At 39.9% G+C, this 24,073-nt stretch overlaps 1 protein-coding gene across 2 annotated transcripts in view; it reads left to right on the top strand.

The window, feature by feature from the left end:
* Positions 1–424: 424 nt before the first annotated feature.
* Positions 425–24,073, top strand: part of LOC138979021 (protein DDI1 homolog 2-like) — a 67,221-nt gene continuing 43,572 nt past the window's right edge. For both annotated transcript variants that reach the window (XM_070351837.1, XM_070351836.1), the window contains exons 1-3: positions 425–762; positions 11,291–11,500; positions 15,237–15,363. In XM_070351837.1, coding sequence (XP_070207938.1) covers positions 489–762; positions 11,291–11,500; positions 15,237–15,363 — 611 coding nt within the window. In that variant the 5' untranslated portion in view covers positions 425–488. The remainder of the gene's footprint in view (positions 763–11,290; positions 11,501–15,236; positions 15,364–24,073) is intronic.

Raw genomic sequence — 24,073 nt, 5'->3', positions numbered from 1 at the left:
TTACCCCTAAACACGCAACTATGTATCTGATAATCTAAAGTCAGGGTAACACCCGGGAACATGCCCCTATAATGGTTTTACCCATGGGTTTTACCGTGAGGGCGTTAAACAACAGTTGTGCGCATCAAGACTGACTCGGAAAGAGCCTGGCAGAGACTGGAAAAAAAAGCTAGCTTGTAGTTGTATGCTTGTGGGACAACCCTTGTAAATAAAGATTTATTTTAATATTCTATTGTATTTAATGTGATCTTGTCTCTGTCGCTGTACATCCCCGCTCAACTGACGCACCGATCTGACGCCGATCAAAACTGTCTCTGATCAAAACCACATGAGTAAGCCAAGAACTATAACCCAGTCCTCCACGCGAATCCGGAAACAAGTTCTAGTTTTCTCCCTTACGTCTTTCAGTCAGACTTCCGTCTGAACACGTTCCTTTCTTTCATCAACTTCAAGAAAGTTCGCACGCGAATTCCTTTCGGCCAGGGGCAATGCTGTTGACAGTCACCACCCTTTCCGACTACATATTCACTTTAGAAGTCGGGGAGGATTTGGATTTAGCAAGTTTCAAAGGATTATGCGAAATAGAAACTGGCGTCCCTGCGCAGCAAATTGCTATTTTATGGAACGGGCGACCACTGCACGATGACAAGCTTACTTTGAAACAGTACGGTATTAACAATGGCGACATGCTACTGCTTCAACACATCCAAGGCCAAGCCGGACAGAGCCAAGGTGGCGGTGGGCAGGCTCGGTCGCAGTCTGGTAAGAACCAATGTTTTAAAAAATCGGTCTCTTGTTTCTTTTCTCTGAAAATGAGGTACACACTAGACTACACGTAAAACCGGGTTCTTTGCAGTCAGTGTCACCGTTCAGTGATCTGCTCATTTCTAAGAAGCATACAACAGGGTCGTACAATTTGACGATGTCTTTTATTTGCATTGCTCCCACTGATAATTTCTGTATTTGAACTTGAGTTGCAGAGGGATGGAAAAAAAAAGAAAATCATTCATACATTGTTCGATCTGGTTCTTCATTTGTACAGTTCAGCAGTAGCCTGTAGGTGTGTTTGAAGTGAAGGAAAAAAACATACACGTCTGAATTACTAGACAGCAAGTATACATGTAGAACCCAAAGGAAACCTATGCTTTAAATGAAATGATAAGTTGCGATTTTAAAAGGGCCTTTGATTCCGTGCCCCACCAAAGACTGTTGCTTAAGTTAAAATCTTACCGTATTGGAGGAAGTGTTATTAACTGGCTAGAAGGCTTTTTAAGTGAGCGTACTCAAAGGGTGAGAGAAGAACAAAGCCCCAGAGCTAAGGTCTTGAGTTGTATTCCCCAGGGGAATAACTTGGGACCAATTCTTTTTACCATCTTTACCACCAGGATGCAAAGGAATTTGTCATTTCAGAGTGTGAATCAGAAAAGGATCTAGGTCAGTAGGTGTTACCTTTGATCCACAGTTAAAATGTGATGTTCATGTTCAAACCGTGGTAAATAAAACAAACAGGATGGTTGGTCTAACAAGAAGAGCCTTCTCATTTTTAATTCGTGAAGTATTTCTACAACTATATAAAACACTTGTCCGGCCACACTTAGAGTATGGCAATGTAATATATATGGTACCCTCACCTTAAATATCAATCAGTCGATATTGAAAATGTACAAAGAAGAGCAACTAAGTCAGGGATATTGCCACTAATTCATTATCATTCATACCTATAGGACACATGTCCTGGGCTCTTCGGCATCAATAGAACATTTGACAGTCCTGCTTTCAGACATTTTAATAGGACATTATAATTGTGTGCAAAACACAAAATCATGTGCAAACACACATATCAGTATATGCACCAACATTGTGTGCATATATTGTTTTATTACTTTTGTTTCAAACAGGACACACACAAAAAAGAAACAAACAAACTAAAAAGCAACCAAAAACTTCAGCACTCTTACTTTGATTGGCACACAAACTGCATGATTTCTTGACAGAGCTTTTTCTTGACAGATTCGACAAAACGGTTTGTCTTTTTGTTTGTTCCGCCGGAAAAGCAAAAGTGTCCGCCGAAAAAATAATGGGGGGAGGCACACAAAAAAAAGCACCTGTTACTTTTGCCTTTGCGCAAAAGCCCGCGAAAACTGTCCGTATTTTGTTCACGCACTGCTACCGCCCGCCTCAGTTACTTGAACTTTGAGTGAAACAGCTCGCTGTTGATTCGTGGGCATGCTATAGTATTCGCGGGCACGCGACAGCATTGAACGCAGTGTACCGGTGAAAATGTCGATCGCGCGTGTTGTAAAACGTAGTCAAAAATTCGATGACACTTGATGCGCGAACAAATGGAAATGGGAGTGGGTGTCGGCTGTTGTGGAAGTGAATAGAGACAAACAGCGCGTCGGCACCCGATTTAGAAAAATTGATGTCCGTCGTTCAGCATGGTGCATCGTCTGCAACACCTGCGTTTCGTATGCCAGTCGGGGACTTCAAGCACTAACTGACCATCTCCGCAGGAAGAAGCACATTGAAACGTGCTCTTCTCTGAAGGACAATCAACGTTTGCCAGGTGGTTTTTTTATGCTCAAGTAAGGCACAGTGCTCCTGAATTGTTGGATTTTCCTTCGATTTTATACGGCAGAAGAACAGATTTTGGCTCAAGTCAAGCGAAGAACACTGCTCTAGATCTAAACTTTAGTGATCGACAAGAAGAAGAAGAAGATCTAAACTTTGCGCATCTGTTTCAGTTTTTCTCCATTCGAATGTCACTGTGCTGATCGTATTCTTCGAACTATATTTACCAAATTTAAGCAAGGGTTGGAGCTGGGCTAGTACCCAAACCGCTAACCCACAAATCGAAGAAAAATCTATGCGTTGAGCCTTATTTTCTTCTTCTTCTTTTTTATATTTAGTCAAGTTTTGACTAAATATTTTAACATCGAGGGGGAATCGAAACGAGGGTCGTGGTGTATGTGTGTGTGTGTGTGCGTGTGTGTGTGTGTGTAGAGCGATTCAGACTAAACTACTGGACCGATCTTTATGAAATTTGACATGAGAGTTCCTGGGTATGAAATCCCCATACGTTTTTTTCGTTTTTTTGATAAATGTCTTTGATGACGTCATATCCGGCTTTTCGTGAAAGTTGAGGCGGCACTGTCACGCCCTCATTTTTCAACCAAATTGGTTGAAATTTTGGTCAAGTAATCTTCGACGAAGCCCGGGGTTCGGTATTGCATTTCAGCTTGGTGGCTTAAAAATTAATTAATGACTTTGGTCATTAAAAATCGGAAAATTGTAAAAAAAAATAAAAATTTATAAAACGATCCAAATTTACGTTTATCTTATTCTCCATCATTTGCTGATTCCAAAAACATATAAATATGTTATATTCGGATTAAAAACAAGCTCTGAAAATTAAATATATAAAAATTATTATCAAAATTAAATTGTCCAAATCAATTTAAAAACACTTTCATCTTATTCCTTGTCGGTTCCTGATTCCAAAAACATATACATATGATATGTTTGGATTAAAAACACGCTCAGAAAGTTAAAACAAAGAGAGGTACAGAAAAGCGTGCTATCCTTCTTAGCGCAACTACTACCCCGCTCTTCTTGTCAATTTCACTGCCTTTGCCATGAGCGGTGGACTGACGATGCTACGAGCATACGGTCTTGCTGAAAAATGGCAGCTACTTGACTAAATATTGTATTTTCGCCTTACGCGACTTGTTTAAACTTTTTTTTAAAACTCCTTGTAAGAGATCATGGGAAAGTAATTTAATTAAGTAGGCAATTCTTATTGGTGAGCCTTTGTAACTTTTATGTTTGAAAGTAAACCAGATTGTACAGATTGTGTTACAAGTTACATTTTCCTGTTTGTCTCAACAGATGAATTTTTTAACAAATTTCAACTATATAATACATGTATATATATTTTTTATCTTCAAAAAATCAAAAATTGGTACTAAAAACTCTGATTCTAAAAACAGAATTTAATGGCAAACTTGGAGCTCAGAAGACACTAGATTGCACCATCTGGGTTCTTTGGAGAAAAAATTTCCGGGGGGGGGGCATGCCCCCAGACCCCCCTAGTAAGACTAGGCGCTTTGCGCCGTCGACTTGACGCTTCGCGTCTTCAGTTAAAAAATTTCAGCCTTTTTTTTATAATTTTCAATTCCCATGCATTGATGGTCTCTTTGCTGTCAAATTCTAACCAACTAGGGTCAGCCCATTCTGATCATCATCGTTCCACGGCTATCGCCAGTTATCTCTCTGACCGGACGCTAAAGTCCTACGCGATCTATCAAAACAAGAATACAGAGTTATCTCCCATATATGTTGTTCACGGGCAGTGTTCGCGAGACGAAAGACGAAAATGATTGCAGATTGGCCGACTTCGACTGTGATCTCCGTTCTGTTCTTCACAGTTATGATAAAGACATCGTTCTAACTCTAAGGTCAAAACAAGTTGAATATTTGGGACTGCTGCCAGAAGGAGACCGTAATATGTGGCCATTTTTGCGAAAAGGGACACTCTTGACAAATTTATTGATTTTGAGTTTTTGATTTTATTTGACAGACTGTTATATTTAGAACGTGATGTGAGAATTTCAGACCTTGAAAAAAATTTCACAGAGTTATGACCCTTTTTCGGAGATACCCCCAAAATGACTTAAAATGGCCAAACTGACGGGCAAACTTTTGCCGGGAAATAGCAAGTTCAATCATCTGCCGTTATGACTTGTAATTGTATGGGTTTAGGTCAAAATAATGCCCTTTTTGTAACGTTACCCTAATTTGTACTTTTCTCGTCTTTTTCTATCATTCTCTCATCCCATGCAAGAAAAACAATCAGCCATATGATTTTTTTTCTTGAATATCTCTTCTTCTTTCATACTACCTCTCCCCACTCCATGTTCTATTCTTTCTTCACCCACGCACATACAGACACAAACTATTTGAGGCTGTCTGCTGAAAACAATACCAGATTCTGCTGCTTGTCGACTTGAAGTTGTGGTACTTCTAATTTCATAACAAGGATTAATTGTTCAGTTTTCATGGTAAATACAGCTTCCAGTTGTAGAAAGTAACATGGTGCTGTGTGTCCTTGCACACGTGGGTCTGTCAGTCTGTCAATCACTTCACTGAATTGAAAATGTCATCCCTGCACTCTGCTAGTGCTATCGAACGTCTCCCTTTACTTTCAACAAACTGAAATGCCAGTCAGGGTCGAACTTGATGTGGCCAACGATCAAGACATTTTCAAAATGGATTCGTGGTGTTCATTCACACACAAAACTGCATGCCTAAGTATTGATGCACCATGCCGAAGACTGAAGTTGCTACCCTCCTCTGTACCCCTGCCTCATTCGCAAGGTAAAATTAAGACTTGCTTCTCTGAAACAAAGTTGATCAATATATTATTTACTAACTACTATTTGCACAGCTCAAGTCTGATTTTGGGTACCTATCTACTTGCTATTTCTAAGCTGGTTTGGTGATATTATTGAAAATGTAGTGTGTGTGTGTGTGTGTGTGTGTGTGCTTCTTTGTTGGAGAAAACAGCACATAAACACAAATATAACTGTATTTTCCCCCTTTTTACATTTAGTCAAGTTTTGACTAAATGTTTTAACGTAGAGGGGGGAATCGAGACGAGGGTGTGTGTGTGTGTGTGTGTGTAGAGCGATTTAGAGAAAACTACTAGACCGATCTTCATGAAATTTTACATGGGAGTTCCTGGGTATGATATCCCCAGACTTTTTTTCATTTTTTTGATAAATGTCTGATGACGTCATATCCGGCTTTTCGTGAAAGTTGAGGCGGCACTGTCACGCTCTCATTTTTAAACCAAATTGGTTGAAATTTTGGTCAAGTAATCTTCGACGACGCCCGGACTTTGGTATTGCATTTCAGCTTGGAGGCTTACAAATTAATTAATGAGTTTGCCAAGTTGTCATTAAAATTGATTTTTCGCAAACAGATTTAAAATTGATTGCATCGTATTTTTCATGACATTCTGAATCTAAAAATATATACATATGTCATGTTTACTCTTAAAATGTGATCACAATTAACGAAAATAGATTAATTAGTCTTACGATTAAAATTTAAGAAATCGATCCAAATATGATTTCATCTTATTCTTTATCGTTTCCTGATTCCAAAAACATATAGATATGATAGGTTGTATTCAAAACAAGCTCAGAAAGTTAACATGAATACAGAAAAGCGCGCTTTCCTGCTTAGCACAATACGCTATCGCGCTATTCTGGCGTGTGCATATCACTGCGTTTTGCACGTGGGAGGTGAGCGATTTCCTTCTCGCAGGGATTGACGAAACTGTACTGTCTTGGTGAAAAAAATACAGTGCGTTCAGTTTCATTCCGTGAGTTCGACATCTTGACTAAATGTAGTAATTTCGCCTTATGCGACTTGTTTTACTGAGACTTGCCAGAGCTTCACATCTCTCTTTGTAGAAACTGATTTTGACACGGGCAAAATCTCCTCAATTGACCTCCTCAAGCCTAACCTCTGTTTTCCGAGCTATGGACGACCTATTTTTGATGAACGGGGTTATGGAAGCAATCATCATGCCCATTCCATGGAAGGTATTCAGGCCATCAATTGTTCCAGTGTTATGATCGACATTGTCTGCCATGTACTGCATGAAATGTTCATCTGTGGCTGGCACGATTATCTCCTGGGTGGCAGCCGCACTCATTTCGTACGTCTTTACTTCTCTGTAAGAGGAGCTGAATCCAAGGGAGTACACCGTGTCAATCAGGAATTTGGAACCAAAACAGTGGTGCATCTGAACTCCAAGACCAATCTGCAGCGAGCTGCTTGCATAATTGCTTGGCCAATTGAAGCAACCTTCACATCAGTGTCCTTTCCACTGAAGATCTCTCCGAGGAAAGTTTGCAAGGATTTTGGCACAAAATCAAGGTTTGCTGTAATTGAGGAAGTGCTGTCTGGACTTGGGTATTCTTTTCTGCTGGTGTTTATCTTCTTAATGTCACTTTTGATAAGTTCAGCAGCAGCTCTGATGATGTTGTCTTTTTGAGTTTCTTCGTCGGTCGTCTCAGGTGTCAAATAAAAGGAATGAAGAATAGACCATGTAGTCCTCTGAAATGTTACCACGTTTGCTTTCCCATCCATTTCTGTGATGATAATTTCATCACCAAAATGTTTCTTTAATTCTTCTTTCATCTTTGAGTGACTATAACAGTCACCACCTGTAAACTCTTTCATTTTTGTGATGAGGTGGATGATGGTGACTTGTTCTGTATCGTTTTCTTGCAGATAATTGACAACTTTTCTGAACGCTTCTGCTCTTTTTTTTTAATCGACTGGTCTTCCTTGTTTTGGCCTTTTGTTGTCAGTGTCTGATGCAAAGCACTTTGGAAGTTTCCCTTTTGTTCTAAAATTGGTGCTGCATGATTGGTGGTACAAAGCATCAGCTGCTGGAAGGTTCGAGACGAATTCTATCCTGCCTTTTACCTTTTCAGCCCATTCGTCTGCTCTTTCAGCACAGATTCTATAGACGGTCTTCTGAAAATCTAAAGTGCGAACAGGAAGTACTGTTGGACCTCGTTTTGAAACAAGTTCTGCATGCATGCCACAAAATAAACAACATTTCCTGAAATCAAAGGGCTGATTCTTTGACCGCAGTCCTTGGTTCAAATTTGCAGCAGTATCTTCATCTTTTTTTCCCCGAAGGTAGGCTGCTATGTTGTGCTTGTTCGTATGAACTGCGACAACGTACATGCACAGCCTGCCCCTCTGCAACAACAATTGAATCACCACGCTCGGTACTGACTCTGTGTATGGTGTCTCTTCCCTTCTGTTGCGGAATGACGATCTGCTCCCCTGAATAAAGGCTGCCTCCACACAGGAAACACAACTGCTCCATGATCTGGAATTTTTTTTATTTATAACATAAACTTAAATAAAGCAGTTGGATTGACACTGTATGTATAATTGTCCAGACACTAATTAGCGCAAACATATTTTTGGTTACAATAGTCAAATTTTGTCTTTAAGTAGTACAGCATATTTTATTATAAAATATCTTGAATACAGTGAAACACCCTTATTAAGACCCTCCATTTTAAGACCTGGTTTTTTCAGATTATTTTGTTGGTCTTAAGAAAGGGGGTTCCACTGAAACATGATTTATTGAAAATATAAACATATACGGGATTTGTTTTATAAAGCCTTTTTTTTTAGCCTTTTATAGAAACTGCTGATATGTCAAACCTTCCTCATTCTTATCTCATTCGCAGTGGTCACTGGTGTAGAGCAAGGATTTTGCCCAGAAAGCAGGTGACTGTAGAAAAAAATGATAACATTAATGATTTACGCATCAAATAAAGGCTATCGTGATAGCATTCCATCAGAGAACTGCCTAAAGTGTCAGCAATGGCAACAATAACATAAAAAACATAAATAAAACATCACCGAACAGTGCAACAGGAAGGTTATTTTTGACAACATTCGCCTACCAAACATACTGGAAGCACGATCAACAATTCGCACGGTCTTTGAGTATAATATATATACATTTTTTTCTAATCTAACTTCATAATTGTATTTGTGATGCTGAGCTTATCCACTGCAAAGATTATCTGCACGTATGAAACGGTAAAACAAGTTTTAGACTCATGTTGTGCTGTCTGGAAGCAGACAAACTTTTAGCGAAGCTAGGTCGTCTTCATATCAGGCTTTTTTCTTTCCAATGCATTCGTATGGCATAAATAAAGAACTAGCGCTACCCCCCGCGGGTTAGGGGGAAGAATTTACCCGATGCTCCCCAGCATGTCGTAAGAGGTGACTAACGGATTCTGTTTCTCTTTTTACCCTTGTTAAGTGTTTCTTGTATAGAATATAGTCAATTTTTGTAAATATTTTAGTCAAGCCGTATGTAAGAAATGTTAAGTCCTTTGTACTGGAAACTTGCATTCTCCCAGTAAGGTAATACATTGTACTACGTTGCAAGCCCCTGGAGCAGATTTTTGATTAGTGCTTTTGTGAACAAGAAACAATTGACAAGTGGCTCTATCCCATCTCCCCCCTTTCCCCGTTGCGATATAACCTTCGTGGTTGAAAACGACGTTAAACACCAAATAAAGACAGAAAGAACTAGCGCTAGCATTCTACACATGCAGCCGAGAAAATGAGGTGGTAAAAATGTTAAAGGACGAATAAAAACGTAAAGATTATCGATTACTCACCTTTTTGCATGTGGCCACACGAAGCACGTTCGACCAGACTTTGAGTGCATGGCGCGCATAAACTTCCGGCTTTGCGACGGCAGGCCAAACCAGTCAAATCTGCTTGTTCCGTGTGATTGCATGAGTTTTCTGATCCGATAACTCACTTATTCCATTACCTCAGGGCTTAGATTTTGAACTGGGTACTAAAGGACACTTTATCTACCAGTCTGTGTTGATTTCATTTTTTGTTGCAATAAGTGGTACCCCTTTAGCTCCGTAATTCCACTACTATGGCAATGTACAGAATCAATTGAACAGCAAAATTCCAGTCTTGTACAGAAACTGAGAAAGGATTGTGATTGTGATTGTGACCACCAAGTGGAATGATGCTCAAGAAAGAAGATATCTTTGATCAAGGTAATGCTTTGGAAACTGCTTTCAATACTTATCTGACAGATACAATTTCTGCATTTTACCATGGACCCTGATAAATAAGATTATAATTTATATTACGACAAACAAAATCTCGGCCTGCTTAATTTCTATCCATATCAAAGCTATCTCCAACTCATTTTAATGATAGGAATGGTATGACTTTGACCGCAGCAGTAAAAATTCTAAAACTAAAAGTAACAAGAGGCGAAGCCTTCAAGGCTCACGTAAGAAATCGACAAACAGTAACACAAACTCAATCACTCCGTCACACATACACACACACAGTAAGCACAGGTGACACGGTGCAAGAGTGCGAGACAGACACTAGATCTAGTGTCTGTCTGTAGCCTACTTACGGGGACATGACTGCCAGATGGCCAGATCGACACTGCGCTTTCGACAGCGCTTCCTCGCGCAGACACTGGAAACACGCTGTGCAGATTAACCTGTAGGAAATCTTCTTTATCTATTTTTCTGGAGCTACGAAACCGAACAATGGGAAATCGTCTTCTCCGATTCGGCGAACTGCAGCTCGGTGATAACTGCATCTATACCACAATCCTTCACGCGATCTGACCTAACCTTGACCCCTGACCTGGTCTACATACCACACACGGCACAAACCAGTCAGCTGTTTTTACCCCCCCAAAACCCCCCACCACCCGTTTTCTTTGGATACACACTTTAACTACATACGTGCCGACAAAATGTTGATCATTGCTTCAATACTTTGAAGCTGTTGCTTGAATAATAACCAGGTAAAATGAGTATTTTGGTATTCAGTCAAATGTTAAAGTTTCTACCACAGACATACATACATACGCACGCACGCACGCATGTACGCACAGACAGACAGAAGTTAGCATCGCATAGGCTACACTTACGTGAGCCAAAAACAGACCCCAAAAAATAAGAAATAAGAAAAAATAAAGAACTTATGTCATGTTTGTTAACGGAGGCTTTTTTGAAGGAAAATTTGGTGGGGGAAATCTAATTTTCTTTTCTTTCTAAGTTTCGTATTATTTTGTGTGCTAATCTGTCTGATTTGATTATTTATGGGGTTACGGTCACCTGATGCCTAATGCTAGGCTGCTTTATCTCTGGTATGAAGTACATCATCTGGTTGGGTCACAAAGTTCCCCCCGCGGGTTAGGGGGAAGAATTTACCCGATGCTCCCCAGCATGTCGTAAGAGGCGACTAACGGATTCTGTTTCTCTTTTTACCCTTGTTAAGTGTTTCTTGTATAGAATATAGTCAATGTTTGTAAAGATTTTAGTCAAGCAGTATGTAAGAAATGTTAAGTCCTTTGTACTGGAAACTTGCATTCTCCCAGTAAGGTAATATATTGTACTACGTTGCAAGCCCCTGGAGCAATTTTTTGATTAGTGCTTTTGTGAACAAGAAACAATTAACAAGTGGCTCTATCCCATCTCCCCCCTTTCCCCGTTGCGATATAACCTTCGTGGTTGAAAACGACGTTAAACACCAAATAAAGACAGAAAGAAATGGGTCACAAAGAGAAAGCTTTGTTTCTGGCTGGCCCTTTTTGCACATAGATCTCACATTTTTAACCATCAGTGTCGTGAGCTTCTGGCTGACCTTTTGAAACTCATTGGTAATGTTCACCTTGTTGTAGATGTTCCGAGGATTGACTTCGCAGGCATTCAGCTGCCAGGAAGCAGCCAGGCGGCGGCAGCAAGTCGAGCGGGACCAGCAGGAGGAGGAGGAGGAGGGGAGCATGATCCAGCCACCGTTCGCGAGATGTTTCTTGAAAACCCTCACCAGTTGGCCCTGCTGAAAGAACGCAACCCGCCTTTGGCAGAAGCACTGCTGAGTGGGAGTTTAGGTTGGTTTACCTGCAGATGCCCAGGGATGTAGTGATACAGTTTTTCATGAATGGGACAAATGTCCTGACCACGTCAACATGAAAAGGACATTTGACCGGCTTCATGAATTTCAATAGGGCATTTTTACGTGATGTTTGGTTGTCAGGTTTCATGATGGCAGTGAATAGTGGGGCCCCAAGAGCACATTTTGGAAAGAAGAGGGAATCATATTGAGTGGACACAGGATAGCATGCACAATGGAGCTGTGATTCCATTATCACTTACAATTACATCCAGTGATGAGGGGCTTGTGTTAAACTTTGCTATCCAAGGGGCTTCAACAGCCAATTAAAATCAGGACAGGATTATTCAAAATATTCAGATGATCTGGCACAAGTTTTCAGCCAAAGACTATTGGTCTGGAAGTGGAAAACACTAATGTTTTAGATCCAGACGCTTGTGTACAAGAGACAAGCAAATGATTTAAAGAGTGAGACCAACAAAAGCAGACCCGTGGTGCTAGCCAGACCTCATCATGCTTCTTGGGGCTGTGAGTTTAACTGAGGCCGTGATGTTGGTTTCAGACTGTTTTTTTTTTTTACACACCCGACTTCTTTTTTGTTTGAATCTGTGACGCACATACCCATATATGGTCAGGAATCTGTCAAGGTGTCCAAGTGCCTAAATCCTGTTCTGGATACTTTTATTACTTTGTATTTTATTCTGTTTTTAAATGACTACAATATAAACAATACAGTTATAAAGTATTCTTCATGCAGATTCTATCCATACCAAATTTACGTCTGTCAGTCGTCTGGATGCTGAGAAAATTGACTTTGTTCAAGAAAAAAAGCACCTTTTTGGGCACACAAGGCGTTACACGAAACGCATGGTACATTGTGCATTGAATAACCAAGTACTGATAAGGGTATCATCTCAATCTAATTTATAATAGGTCCAGAAATGGATGGAGAAACATATGTTAGATTAATGAAAGTTTGATCTGAACATAGGTTTTGGATTTTGAGCGTTCTTTTTTAGCTCGTCTGTATGTTACATTTGGTGTAAATAATCATGAAAAAAGGGAAACTATCTTAAAAAAATGTTTTTGGTCAAACTTACTTAAAAATCATAGCAGAGGAAGGTCATTAGGTAGGATGATTGTAATTTTTAAAAAATTGAGCGAAAAAGTTGTGTTTGATGTAATTTAATTGTACTTCTAAGTTGAAAATATGGGTTTGGTGTAAATGAAATTGTATCTACTTGCCCAAACAAGTTTTGTCACAGTCTTTAAATAATGCCATAATACACAAAAGTGTGTGTTTTCTTATACCTCAGACACCTGGTAGTTAAACTATGGTCACAGGATTCCTAGTTAGTTAGTTAGTTAGCTGTTGCTTTTCGGGTCCAGCGGACCATAATAGGCCAAATCAGGACCCCAGGATTCCTAGTGCTTGCACCTGTTGGCTTGTAGAGACTTAAGTGAGGCCTTCTGACAGAGGTGTAAATGTAACGTACATACTGAGAATACTTGAAAATGACAATAAATTTGTTTTAGAGACAGAAGATAACTTATCATTGTTTAAAAACAACCAGCAAGACCAAACCTTTGTTTCAGCATGAAAACAAGCAGACTGAATGACAAAATTTACCTCACCTTGTTTTTTTACTGAGACCATATGCAGCACATAATAATGCTAAAAACAGCACATAAGTCTGTTGAGGGTTTATGAGCTAAATAAAAGAGAAATTACCCTTGAAATGGACCTGCAGATCTTCGGAGCCTTCTGTATGTTACTTTACACTATCCTTTTGTGTAAAGATGTACACACAACCAAAAAGGCACAACCATTAATTTAACCCTTTATTTTGACTTGAGACAGGTCGCTTAGAACAAACAAGTTAGAAATACTGTTTAACTGATGTGAGCATAGCCCATTAAATGTAAATTCAGTACCTTGTACTCGCTGTTTGGTGTAAAGTAACGTACAGATCATGGGTAAAATTATCATTTGGTACCGTAGTGGAGTACCAACCTGACTATTCTATCGTTATGATTTCTTGTTTGTAACTAAAAAAACTGCAGACCAAAATAGTGCAAAAATATTTAAAGAGGGTGATTTGATAATAATTTCTACACCGCTGACAGTGCTTTTATCAAATTAAGTAATAACCTTATGATTGAGGTTAACACTATTGTGACTAGCATTGCCACGGCGTTAACGTCCTGCCTGCCCAAGCTTGCCACCAAGAAACTTCCCAAAAAACAGTAACTGTAAAGAAATCTGTCTAGCAAGCTTGAATTAAGTCCAATCACCACCAAATTTTGTGTACTAATTAAAAAATGGATGCCCAGTTCAGTCGTGCTATTTATAAGTTTGTCACGCGATTTGTTTTAGCAAAGGGGGGTGAAAGGGGGATAATTTGTGTTTTTTAACGTTTTTTTGTGTGTGTTTTCTTTTCCACTGCTTTTTTAAAAGTTATTTTTTAACAGAAAGTATTATAAATAATGTTATAACCAAACAAGGTGTAAAACCTATGAATTAGCTGAAATATTGTTAAAATTCTACACAGAAATAAGGAGACAGTACAAAGAAAAAAACAAGCAAATCCCGCATTCACTCACAGCATCCTGACTCAAATGAAACAAAACTGTAACACTCACCAAATGATGTCTAGGTAATCCATATTGAATATAAGTCACATTTTCACAACAAAGTCCCAACTGTACACCTATGAACATTTCCAAAAGGATTAGGCTCCAGCCATCCATTGTTATCAGTGCTGCCACGCCCCCCTTGCAACTACACATTCGAAGATTCATGCAGTACCACCCTAACACGTGTAGTTTGCCGACTCATACTAGCAGCAACAACGGGACTGTTTCTTCCTCAATATCACTGCTATTATCGCTTTCTTGAGGCGAAAACATGATCTACAGGGTCCTCAAGATCCAACATCCGGAGAATCTCCTCCCGTGACAAGGCTCGCCTTCGATTCATTTTTTTTCTCGAAAAAACCGCACAAACCAGGCTAATTTTACATATGGCGGAAGGGCACACCAAGTGTGTCAAGGGAAACAACTCAATTTACTGCAAGCTTCAAAAACCGGGAAGCAATCACGAGTCGTGTACCTTGTATGTCTAATACTAAAATAGTCACTTCCCGTCCGTGGGCGTTGCAGCGCTATTACTAATATAGTCACCTCCCGTCGCGAAAGTGTTAAGGTTTGCAAAACAAATGACATGAACATTTACTGGAACCTTTTCTGCACTTCCATAGAGAATTTCATTGTTTTAAAAACAGTGTAAATAGGTAAATGTTGAATTGTATCTTTGATTCTGGGCTTTGGTGTAAAGTAAATAACGGATAAATTATTTTGCTTATATTGAGACAGGAGAAACTTTGTTCAAGTGTTGCTTTAGTACAGATCAACTCTACATTCAGCCATCAAGCCATTGGATAGTGAAACAGTTGCCTAAAGCTGAACCTAAGAAAATGACAGCACCTTAAAATTATGTTATGGTGTAAATGTAACATACAGTCATTTGTGCTTTATCTGCAAATATTTGATAAACCGAACACTTGACTGAAAAATGAAATGCTGCAATTGAAGGACAGGAATACCGAGATGTTTATTCATGTAAATTTAAGGAGGTTTAAAAAAGTCTAAAAATTTTAACACTTTTTAGACTCCTTGACAGATTCTTGGCCATATACATATGTTAATAGATATGTTTGTCTGCTTGGTTACAGAGAAATTCACCGGAGTGTTTCTGCAACAGCAGGAAGAGAGAAAGAAAGCGGAGCGTGACAGGATATCATTGCTCAGTGCAAACCCGTTTGACCCCGATATTCAAAAACGTATTGCAGAAGAGATAAGGTGAGCTGTAGGAAGCAGTTATCTCATGCAGGAATACTACTAGTGTTGTAAACAAGGCATGTTTGTGTTTTCCCTCAATGGCTTAGTGATTTTATTGTTATTATTTCTTTCTGTAATCTTGCATTTCTTGTTTTTGTCTGGATATGTTTGTTGTTTAGCTAATTTTCTTTGTTTTTTTCTGTTGAAGAGCCTTTCAGAAAGTTTAGGCTGGTTAACACAATAGCACAGATAGTGTAATTTTAATGCAGAATTGATCTGGTAGTTGTAACTTGTATGTATATTTGATCCTTATCTGACTTCCTTACTATATAATTGCATCTAATTTGAGATAAGTGATTTGACACTCATGTACCAGATGAAAGCACCACCAGCTGTTTATAATGTATTGCTATTTTATATGGCACCAAGTAGTAGTAAAGGTAACTAGGTATTACATGTTTGTTTTAAGACAGACCTTTCCTGTTGGATGTGTTTTGATATTCCAACTCCTACTCCAAGTCAGGCTCAATGAGTACCTAATGTTTTTAATCTGTAAATTACAATTTTGACTAAGCCCCAAGTTGTTTGTTTGGTAAATGTTGATATGTTTTCTCCCAGTAAGGTAATATATTGTACTACGTTGCAAGCCCCTGGAGCAATTTTTTGATTAGTGCTTTTGTGAACAAGAGACAATTAACAAGTGGCTCTATATATCGCATCTACCCCCCTTTCCCCGTCGCGATATAACCTTCGCGGTTGAAAACGACGTTAAACACCAAATAAAGAAAGAAAGAAAGAAAGTTGATATGTTAACCTGACTGGTACTTTTGATACACTCTGCTCGCATGCAAAGTTGTGTATATCTCTCTCCCCTGACTGTTTTGGATTTTAAGTTTATGTGGTGTTGGTGTGATTTTTCTGCTTTCTCTTTCAGTTTTTTTTATTTTTTAATTGTCAGTGTTATTGGAGGCTTGCATATTGGAGTATTCAGTTGATGTTTTGGGGTGTATTTGATCATCAAGGTTTGATCTCTGCCCGTGTGGATTTATTTGGTGCCTGCTGTGTTTATTATTTGCCAGCTAAGAGAAGGTCAGGATGCTTGCAATATTGTGACTGAACAGCAAATTGCACGTGTCCCGGCCTATTCTTGACTGGCCAAGCCTGCTTTAATTTCCTTTCCAGTTTTCTGTTTTGATTTGTTTTGTGGTTTTGCAGTGTTTACACCCCCTGATTTAGTTTTTGTGGAACTGAATGGTTTAACACATACATTAATGTCTTCAGAATTCAATGATTAGCACATTCTGTTCTGCAGAATGATTTTGTGTTTGTTGTCATTTTTGGTTTTCAGAACCTCAGTTGTTTTTCTGTGGTATTGAATCATTCTGTGGTTGGATTCAGTTGTGGTTTCTTTGATTTCATTCCCTTATGGACCCTGGTTTTCTTTCAATTCACGATTTCTGCTAAGTTCCTGTGGTTGCCCCATCCATCTTGTCACCCTAAATGGTGGTGATTAGATGCAGTTGTTTGTCTTTTGTTTTGCTCACAAGGTAATGAAGCTGTGAATCTGTGCAGTGTTTTAGGTTTTCAGTGTTGTCATTTTTGTTTTGCTTTGTTTTGTTTAATGTGTGCTGGGTGTTGTTGTGAGCTTGCAGTCCCTTGGAATTGAAAAACTAGTTGCTGCAGTTCTATAACACATGGTTCATATTTCCTGCTTGCTAGTTCATGCATGTGCTATCCGCAGAAAAGGAACAGTTTTAAACAAAAAAAGGTGCAAGAAAAGATGTCCGTTTCAGTCACACTGAGCTCAGACATACATTTTATCTACATGATTTACCCTGGACTACAAAATGTCTGAAATACTCAAATGTTAATTGAAAAGTATAATTTATGGGTGCTGAAGAGTAGGTTAGGATTTGAGTAGCTTGTGTTGCATGGAACAAATTGCACAAGTCCCGACCTTCTCTTTGCATCTCCTTTCCTCGCTGCCACTTTTCCCCTCTCTTTGCTTTGGAATGCTCACTGCTTTGCCCTGAAACTTGTTTCTGTGGATTAGCAATTTGAACTTTTGTTTGCCTGCACAGTGTCCTGGTTGATCAGATGTGACTGAGGTACAGTGTGGGTGACTATAGAAGGAGTGATGCGCAGTGAATGCTTGGTTCTTGAGGGGACTGGCTCCAATTTTGCTTGCTTTGTCCAAGCCTGTACTGCATAGGGCAGTGTTCCTAGTTTAGGTGATTGTCCATGGAAATCGGTCACCAGTAGTTTGTCCATATTGTGACTCACAGAATGATTTTACAGCGATAAATGATAGCTTAATCATTGTTGCTATTACTTATTTGTTTGTTTGTGTTTATGAATGAGCAGAACTAGATATTGTGCACATTTTTACTTTTAGTGTGTCGGTTGTCACACTTACTGCACCATTGGTCATGGCGTTGTTATGGTAAAGCAGTATTTGTGTGTGGAAGTGAGCTGCCTGTAGTTGATGCATGTTGTTGATGTTGGATTGCACTGGATGTTGTGGGCTGCTTGCCTTGGGCCGTGGGCTGTGCATTACTGTAGTTCTGTGTCAGATTGCACATCCCTCGGCCTTTGGTAGGTCCAGAGTCTCACCCCTTTCTTCTGCCTCTTGTCTTGTGCACCTGGCTTTTCATCGACCTCATTTTGTGTTGTTTGGTTGATGGGCTTGTTTTTCTCTGCTTCAAGATGTTGACCCACTTGTTTCGCTGCTGGTGGGCTTGGTTTTCCTTTGCTTCAAGATGTCTACCCACTTGTTTCGCTGCTGGTGGGCTTGTTTTTCTCTGCTTCAAGATGTTGACCCACTTGTTTCGCTGCTGGTGGGCTTGGTTTTCTCTGCTTCAAGATGTTGACCCACTTGTTTCGCTGCTGGTGGGCTTGTTTTTCTCTGCTTCAAGATGTTGACCCACTTGTTTCGCTGCTGGTGGGCTTGTTTTTCTCTGCTTCAAGATGTTGACCCACTTGTTTCGCTGCTGGTGGGCTTGTTTTTCTCTGCTTCAAGATGTTGACCCACTTGTTTCGCTGCTGGTGGGCTTGGTTTTCCTTTGCTTCAAGATGTCTACCCACTTGTTTCGCTCTTGCATGGTGCACCTGGTGTAGAGAACCTGCATAGCCTTTTTTCTAACCTTTTATTTTATAATTTATTCACTTATTGTTAATTGTTGTGAAAAAACTTCCTTTCTGACCCCTTATACACTGAGTCAGTGATCGTACTATTTTTTATTTATTTATTTATTTATTTGGGGGGGGGGGGGGATCAGTTGTAGCTTGTTTTTTGTGTGGTAATATGTGACCCTCCACCACGGAATGAGTCGCATGTCACCTCGCGCGGATCTGCGCTAGGCTTAATATGAGTCCGGGGGGTGTGAGGGTCACCTTAGACACAGGCTTATAACTCAAAAAGTTTTCGCTCTTTTCTAAAAACGGTTTTCACCACTGGATAGAGCATAAAAAACTCTTTAGGAAAATGTAAAAATATGAAAATCATGCAAAGGTGACATGCGACTCATTCCGTGGTGGAGGGTTACATATTGGCTGCATTTGAAGGTTGTACTTGTAATGTATAGGTATTTGCTGCACTTTCCAGTTGTGCGAGGCACTTTGTGAACTACATGTCAACTTTCACATCTTTCTCTCCGATCGTGCAGTATTGATCGGAATCGCTGTGCAAATTACCTGTTTTGACTCACCTGAGTATTCATTCAGTGAAAGTATTGAGTTAGGTTTGGATGTAATGAACTCAACTGGCAGCCGTCCAGCTGGTGGTCTGTTTGTCTGTCAACAAAAAACTGTTGTTTTACAGCTACTTTCTAAGATGCTATTTTTGAGATTTTGACGTTATTAGGAGTCCAAGGGACATTGGCTGTCATTTAGACAATGCAGTGATTTGCGAGTTTGAGGGGTCTGACTGCAAACATTCTTGACAAAAGTCAAACTTGCTGCAAGAAATGTAGAAAAAGTCAAATGTTAAATGTTCAACAACAAAATGGCCCCAGTGTGACCTTAGCTCACTTAGAGCTTTGTTCATTCACAAAGTTTGGATGACCTCCATCAAATGTAAAGGTCACTGCTAGAGCTACAATGAAAGCCCTCAATGTATGACTTTGGAAAATTCTAAAATTGAGGTCAAGACGGTTGTTAGTGTTACCATTGTGAAGATGGGTCAGACTTTTGCCATACTTGTTTTGGTAGATAAAGGGCGTGCTTTAATTTTTGTCTTTTACTGGAAGTGTGCTCTTGCATGTGCTCTTGCATGCGTTTCTGATGAAAAATGTGAATACAAGCACAGTACGCCTCCTGTAAACCTTCACAGATACTGTCAGGCTTTTACACACAGTACAAACACCCTTCCATTTGAACGCTCACCGAACGGGAACATCCTAGGTGCCCTACGTAAAGAGCGAGCAATTTTCAAAGAATTTGATTTTGCGGATTGTCTGATAACAAAATCGGACCGTGGTGCGTTTTGGTGCTAGACCTAACTTTTGAAATCTAAATAATAAATTGACAGCTTGTTACACAAACATTCTTAAATCATAAAAGAATTCTTTTTTCATCAAGACAAGATCAGTACAATTAGAAGTTTTGAAAGTTTGAAAAAAGAAAAGCCCGGAAGCAGGGTCACGCAAGGTCGTGGTTCTCGTAGCAGACGACGGTTATGCCTATCGCCAGTTCCTCTGAACAGTCAAAAGCCATCGCAAGAGTTCTTGTGAATCACAGCCGTTTGTTTCGTTTAGATTCAGAGGTACATAATAATGTGTTATTGCAGATAAGCTTACAGCGAGTCGCATTCAAATCACAAACTGACGCCTACAACAGATGACTGGGATTACAACAAGAACAACCAAATGCAATAGCACTGTAACAGACACACGCCCACTAAAAACTCGGAGCAAGCACCAAAGGTCTGAAACGCTGCATGCAACTGTATTCAACAGACTTTTTCAAGCCAGCCTTGTTGCCGCCAAGCTGATGTCATTGGTGTCTGTAATAGGGTTGTTGCATTGTAGAGGTCAGGTAGACGAACATATATATATATAATGATAGAGAGAGAGAGAGAGGTTACAACACGAGTGTTTTTTTTATATGACTTGTATTTCAGTCAAGACCCAGCGGATGAATATCAAGGGACTCACGAGCCTCTGGCAAGTGAGTCCCTTTGATATTCTTGCTGGGTCTTGACTGAAATACAAGCCATATAAAAAATCATGAGTGTTGTAACCTGTATACAGACCTGTTTACCCTTACGATTTTGGCGTAATTTATTACGATTTTCTGCAAAAAATACGCCATTCCGCTATCCGTGTCAAGACTACAATTTTCATTAAAAAAAAAAAAAAGTAAAATTTTTTTATTTTATTTATTTATTTTTTTTATTAATGAAAAATGTTTGGCATTGTTTTTTTCAATGGTAAAATGGGGTGAAAAAGCACATGACTGACCAGAGATCATGTCTGTCTGATGAGACGCTGGAGAGCCTTCTAGTGGTAAAGTCTCACCCTCACTCATGCGGCAAGCGCAAGTACCGTAGAAAAGCGCTTGACACACTGAAAAAGGCCTACTACGAGCAAAAGAAAAAGAATCAGTGATGCATGTGCTTTTGATGTGATCTTCTTTGAAATTATGATGACTACAAAAACTGACTGATGTGTTTTGTTTGTGAATGATGGATATAGGTGCATGATTGCGTTTCGCAGACACAGTTGTCATGTGCGTTGTAATTGGCTGGATGATTACTATTTTTGTGCCAGGATTACTATTTTTGGGGCTGAGCATTACTCCAAAACACTCATGGGGGTAAACAGGTCTGTGTATATCCCATGAAGATCTAAAAGACAAAGTGTGACGGAAACATCAAGCTTTAGTTGTCTGTTCAGATGAGGCACTGAGGGCTTAACCTCTGCACATATCTTATTCTAAAGGCACGCCTGTTGATCTGTGTCAAGTCGGTGCATAATGGTGGCTTGGTTGTCCCCGTCAGTTGAAAGCCTCTTACACGGATTTGACTGAATACCTAGTGGTTACACAAGCATCTCCTGAGATCTTGGACACCTTCGTCTATACTGCGCCACAGAAGAGCTAGAAATACTCGGAAAATGCATTAAACAGCTTGTCCAGAGAACAATCGTAGTCGATGATGTACTGATAAGGGCGTGTGTACCGAGCACGCCTGTAACTTCACATGAGCATAGCCTGAACATAGCAGTGCTGGTCGGACGGACTGGGTTTTTAACAATTGCTAGTTTGACTTCTGTTTTAGTTGAGAGAGCCGGCACCAACGAGCATGCACACTCAAACACATACGGCTTGTCATGTTGATCACAAGAGAGAAATAGAACAGCCAATAAAAGGAAACGTAACAGATTACGTCCCCAGAATATGACGCGATGGACGACAGATGTCATGAAATCTATGACGCTGTGATGATGGTCTCGGCAAGTCGAGACTAAAACTCAGCTATAGCACTGAACGACTCTCGCGCAAGTTCTCAAAAGCGTGGTAACCCCTTGCACATCCGGTCGACAGGTACATGTGCATTTTGGAATGTCAAGGACGACAGAAAGTAGAGCCAGCTATGATGTATTTGTTGCACCCTTATTTATCCACTATTTTATGTGTTATAAGAGTGCAATTGTTACATTATAGATGTAACAAGAGAACAATTGAAATACAAGAAATATACCTAGAGTACATTTACAGAGACAAAGGAGGGAGGTCATGGGATATATATGGTGTTCTTAGCTTGAAAAGTCAGGTATTCCAAAATGTTTGGAAAGGTTAAAGTATGGTTGGAAACTTAAGTTAATAAATGCATGGTGGTCAGTCACACTCACAAAACCTATGTTTTTAAAGGCTCAGAGGTATTTCTTGTTGTATTAAATAAGAAATGTATGCCTTTATGTTCTTTTCAAATTTTTACAAGTACGTTGGTACTTTTACTACAGCAGTCCCTGCAATGTACGGCCCCCGGCGTGAGCGGACACCTGACATGTACGGACACATTTGCTCGGCACGGAGTGTTTTCCTTCTATATTTGCCCCTCCTTAAACGGACACCTGCAAAACGTGGACGCGGACACTCATTTTCGGTCCCAACAGCAGGTCATACCTCCAATGTACGGACAGACCATCGTCAAATTTTCACCACAACAAAATCGATAACAGAGCAGTCCGGCTCTTGGTACAAAGATCACAGCCGCAATGGTGTGATGACAGTCACTGATAACTTGAGTGCACGTGTACCCATCGTGTGTCTGTGTGTAACCTCTTTCATTGACAAGATACTCTTGTTTCCCCTCAGCCTTGACCAGTGGCAGTGAGTCGGTTGCCTAATCTGTGAACCCTTCAGTTGTCTTGCTTTGTCAAAAGTTACGACACAGTCAACTGGTTTTGCTCTGAGTGAACAGTGCAGCTGGCCTCTCTGGCCACAGCCCCCAACAGTACATGGCTGGAGGGAGTGAGAGAGAGAAAGGGGGGGGGGTGGAGGGGTAGCTGGCTATAGTACTCTGTGGGGTGTCCGGTAGTCACCGCATGTCAGCAGGAAGAGCATTGGAGAGAAATAGAGAGGTGTACTCTTCCACACAATTTCCAAGCATCAGTTGTCACGGCTTGGAGTAGGCATTAGTGAGGGAGAGTGGGAGCTGTGTTATGTACAGTGTATTTCCGACTGAAGAGTGAAAAGTCACTGCCATGCCACATGATCGGCATGCAGTCAATAAAGCCAGACAAGAAACAAATAAATTACTTGATTATGACATGCAGCTCTATCTGCTGCTATTTATTCAAACTGGTTTTCAAGCTTATTCTTGCAAAGCATCTGCACACGCTCCTCTGTGCTGTGTTTGTGTGGCTGCTTTCGTATGTCAGTGCATGGTGAGTGTGTTCACTGCCTTGAGGATTTATTTTATCTCTTCTTTTCAACACTTTTCATACAAATCCTTTTTACAGAACGTTTAAAGAAGTATTAGGAGTTTATTGTTATTGTTTAGTAGCCACAAGAAGTGATTAGCATAGACTCAATCCTGTTGTTTGTGTGTCTCTGTGTGAGTGTATGGGGGAGGGGGTGGTGTGGTCACCCCTCCCGTGACCGGACACCTGCAATGTACGGACAGTTTTGCTATGGCCCAAGGGTGTCCGTTCATGAGAGGGACTGCTGTACTAATGCATATCACACAGTACGTTAACAAATGTTTAGCTCTTTCAAGGTATTTATTAAGAAAAAAAATTCCTTACTTTTTCAAGTGTTGACTAACTGTTTTCAGATAGACTATGAATCCAGACGAGGATGATGGTGTGTGTGTTTGCGTTAAAACTTAAATGATTCCCAGAAAAAGACTGGACCAATCTTTATTACAGAAGTTGACGCAGCACTGTGGCAACCTCATTTTTCTATCAAATTAATTAAAATTGATTGAAATTTTGGTCAGAACATTCTTCAACCCAGTGCGGACTATAGGATTGCATATTAGCTTGGAAGCTTAAAAATTGATGAATAAATTTCTTCATGAAAATTCTAAAAATTTGCATTAATATTAAAATGTTATTGACAGATTAGAAAAATGAATGCTTTGCATTCTTCATCATTATCATTCTCGGATTCCAAATATATAGTTATGTCATGTTGACTCTGAAAATGTGCTTGCTCAGCAGACTAGTTGAAGAAAATGGGTTCTGTATTTGCATGCTTTGTAGACCCCACTGCAATTCATCTTGAT

Source organism: Littorina saxatilis, linkage group LG10 (genome assembly GCF_037325665.1).
Source record: "Littorina saxatilis isolate snail1 linkage group LG10, US_GU_Lsax_2.0, whole genome shotgun sequence".
Classification (NCBI taxonomy): Eukaryota; Metazoa; Mollusca; class Gastropoda; order Littorinimorpha; family Littorinidae; genus Littorina; species Littorina saxatilis.
Note: the sequence above shows the minus strand (reverse complement) of the source record. Positions and strands in the feature narration are given on the sequence as shown.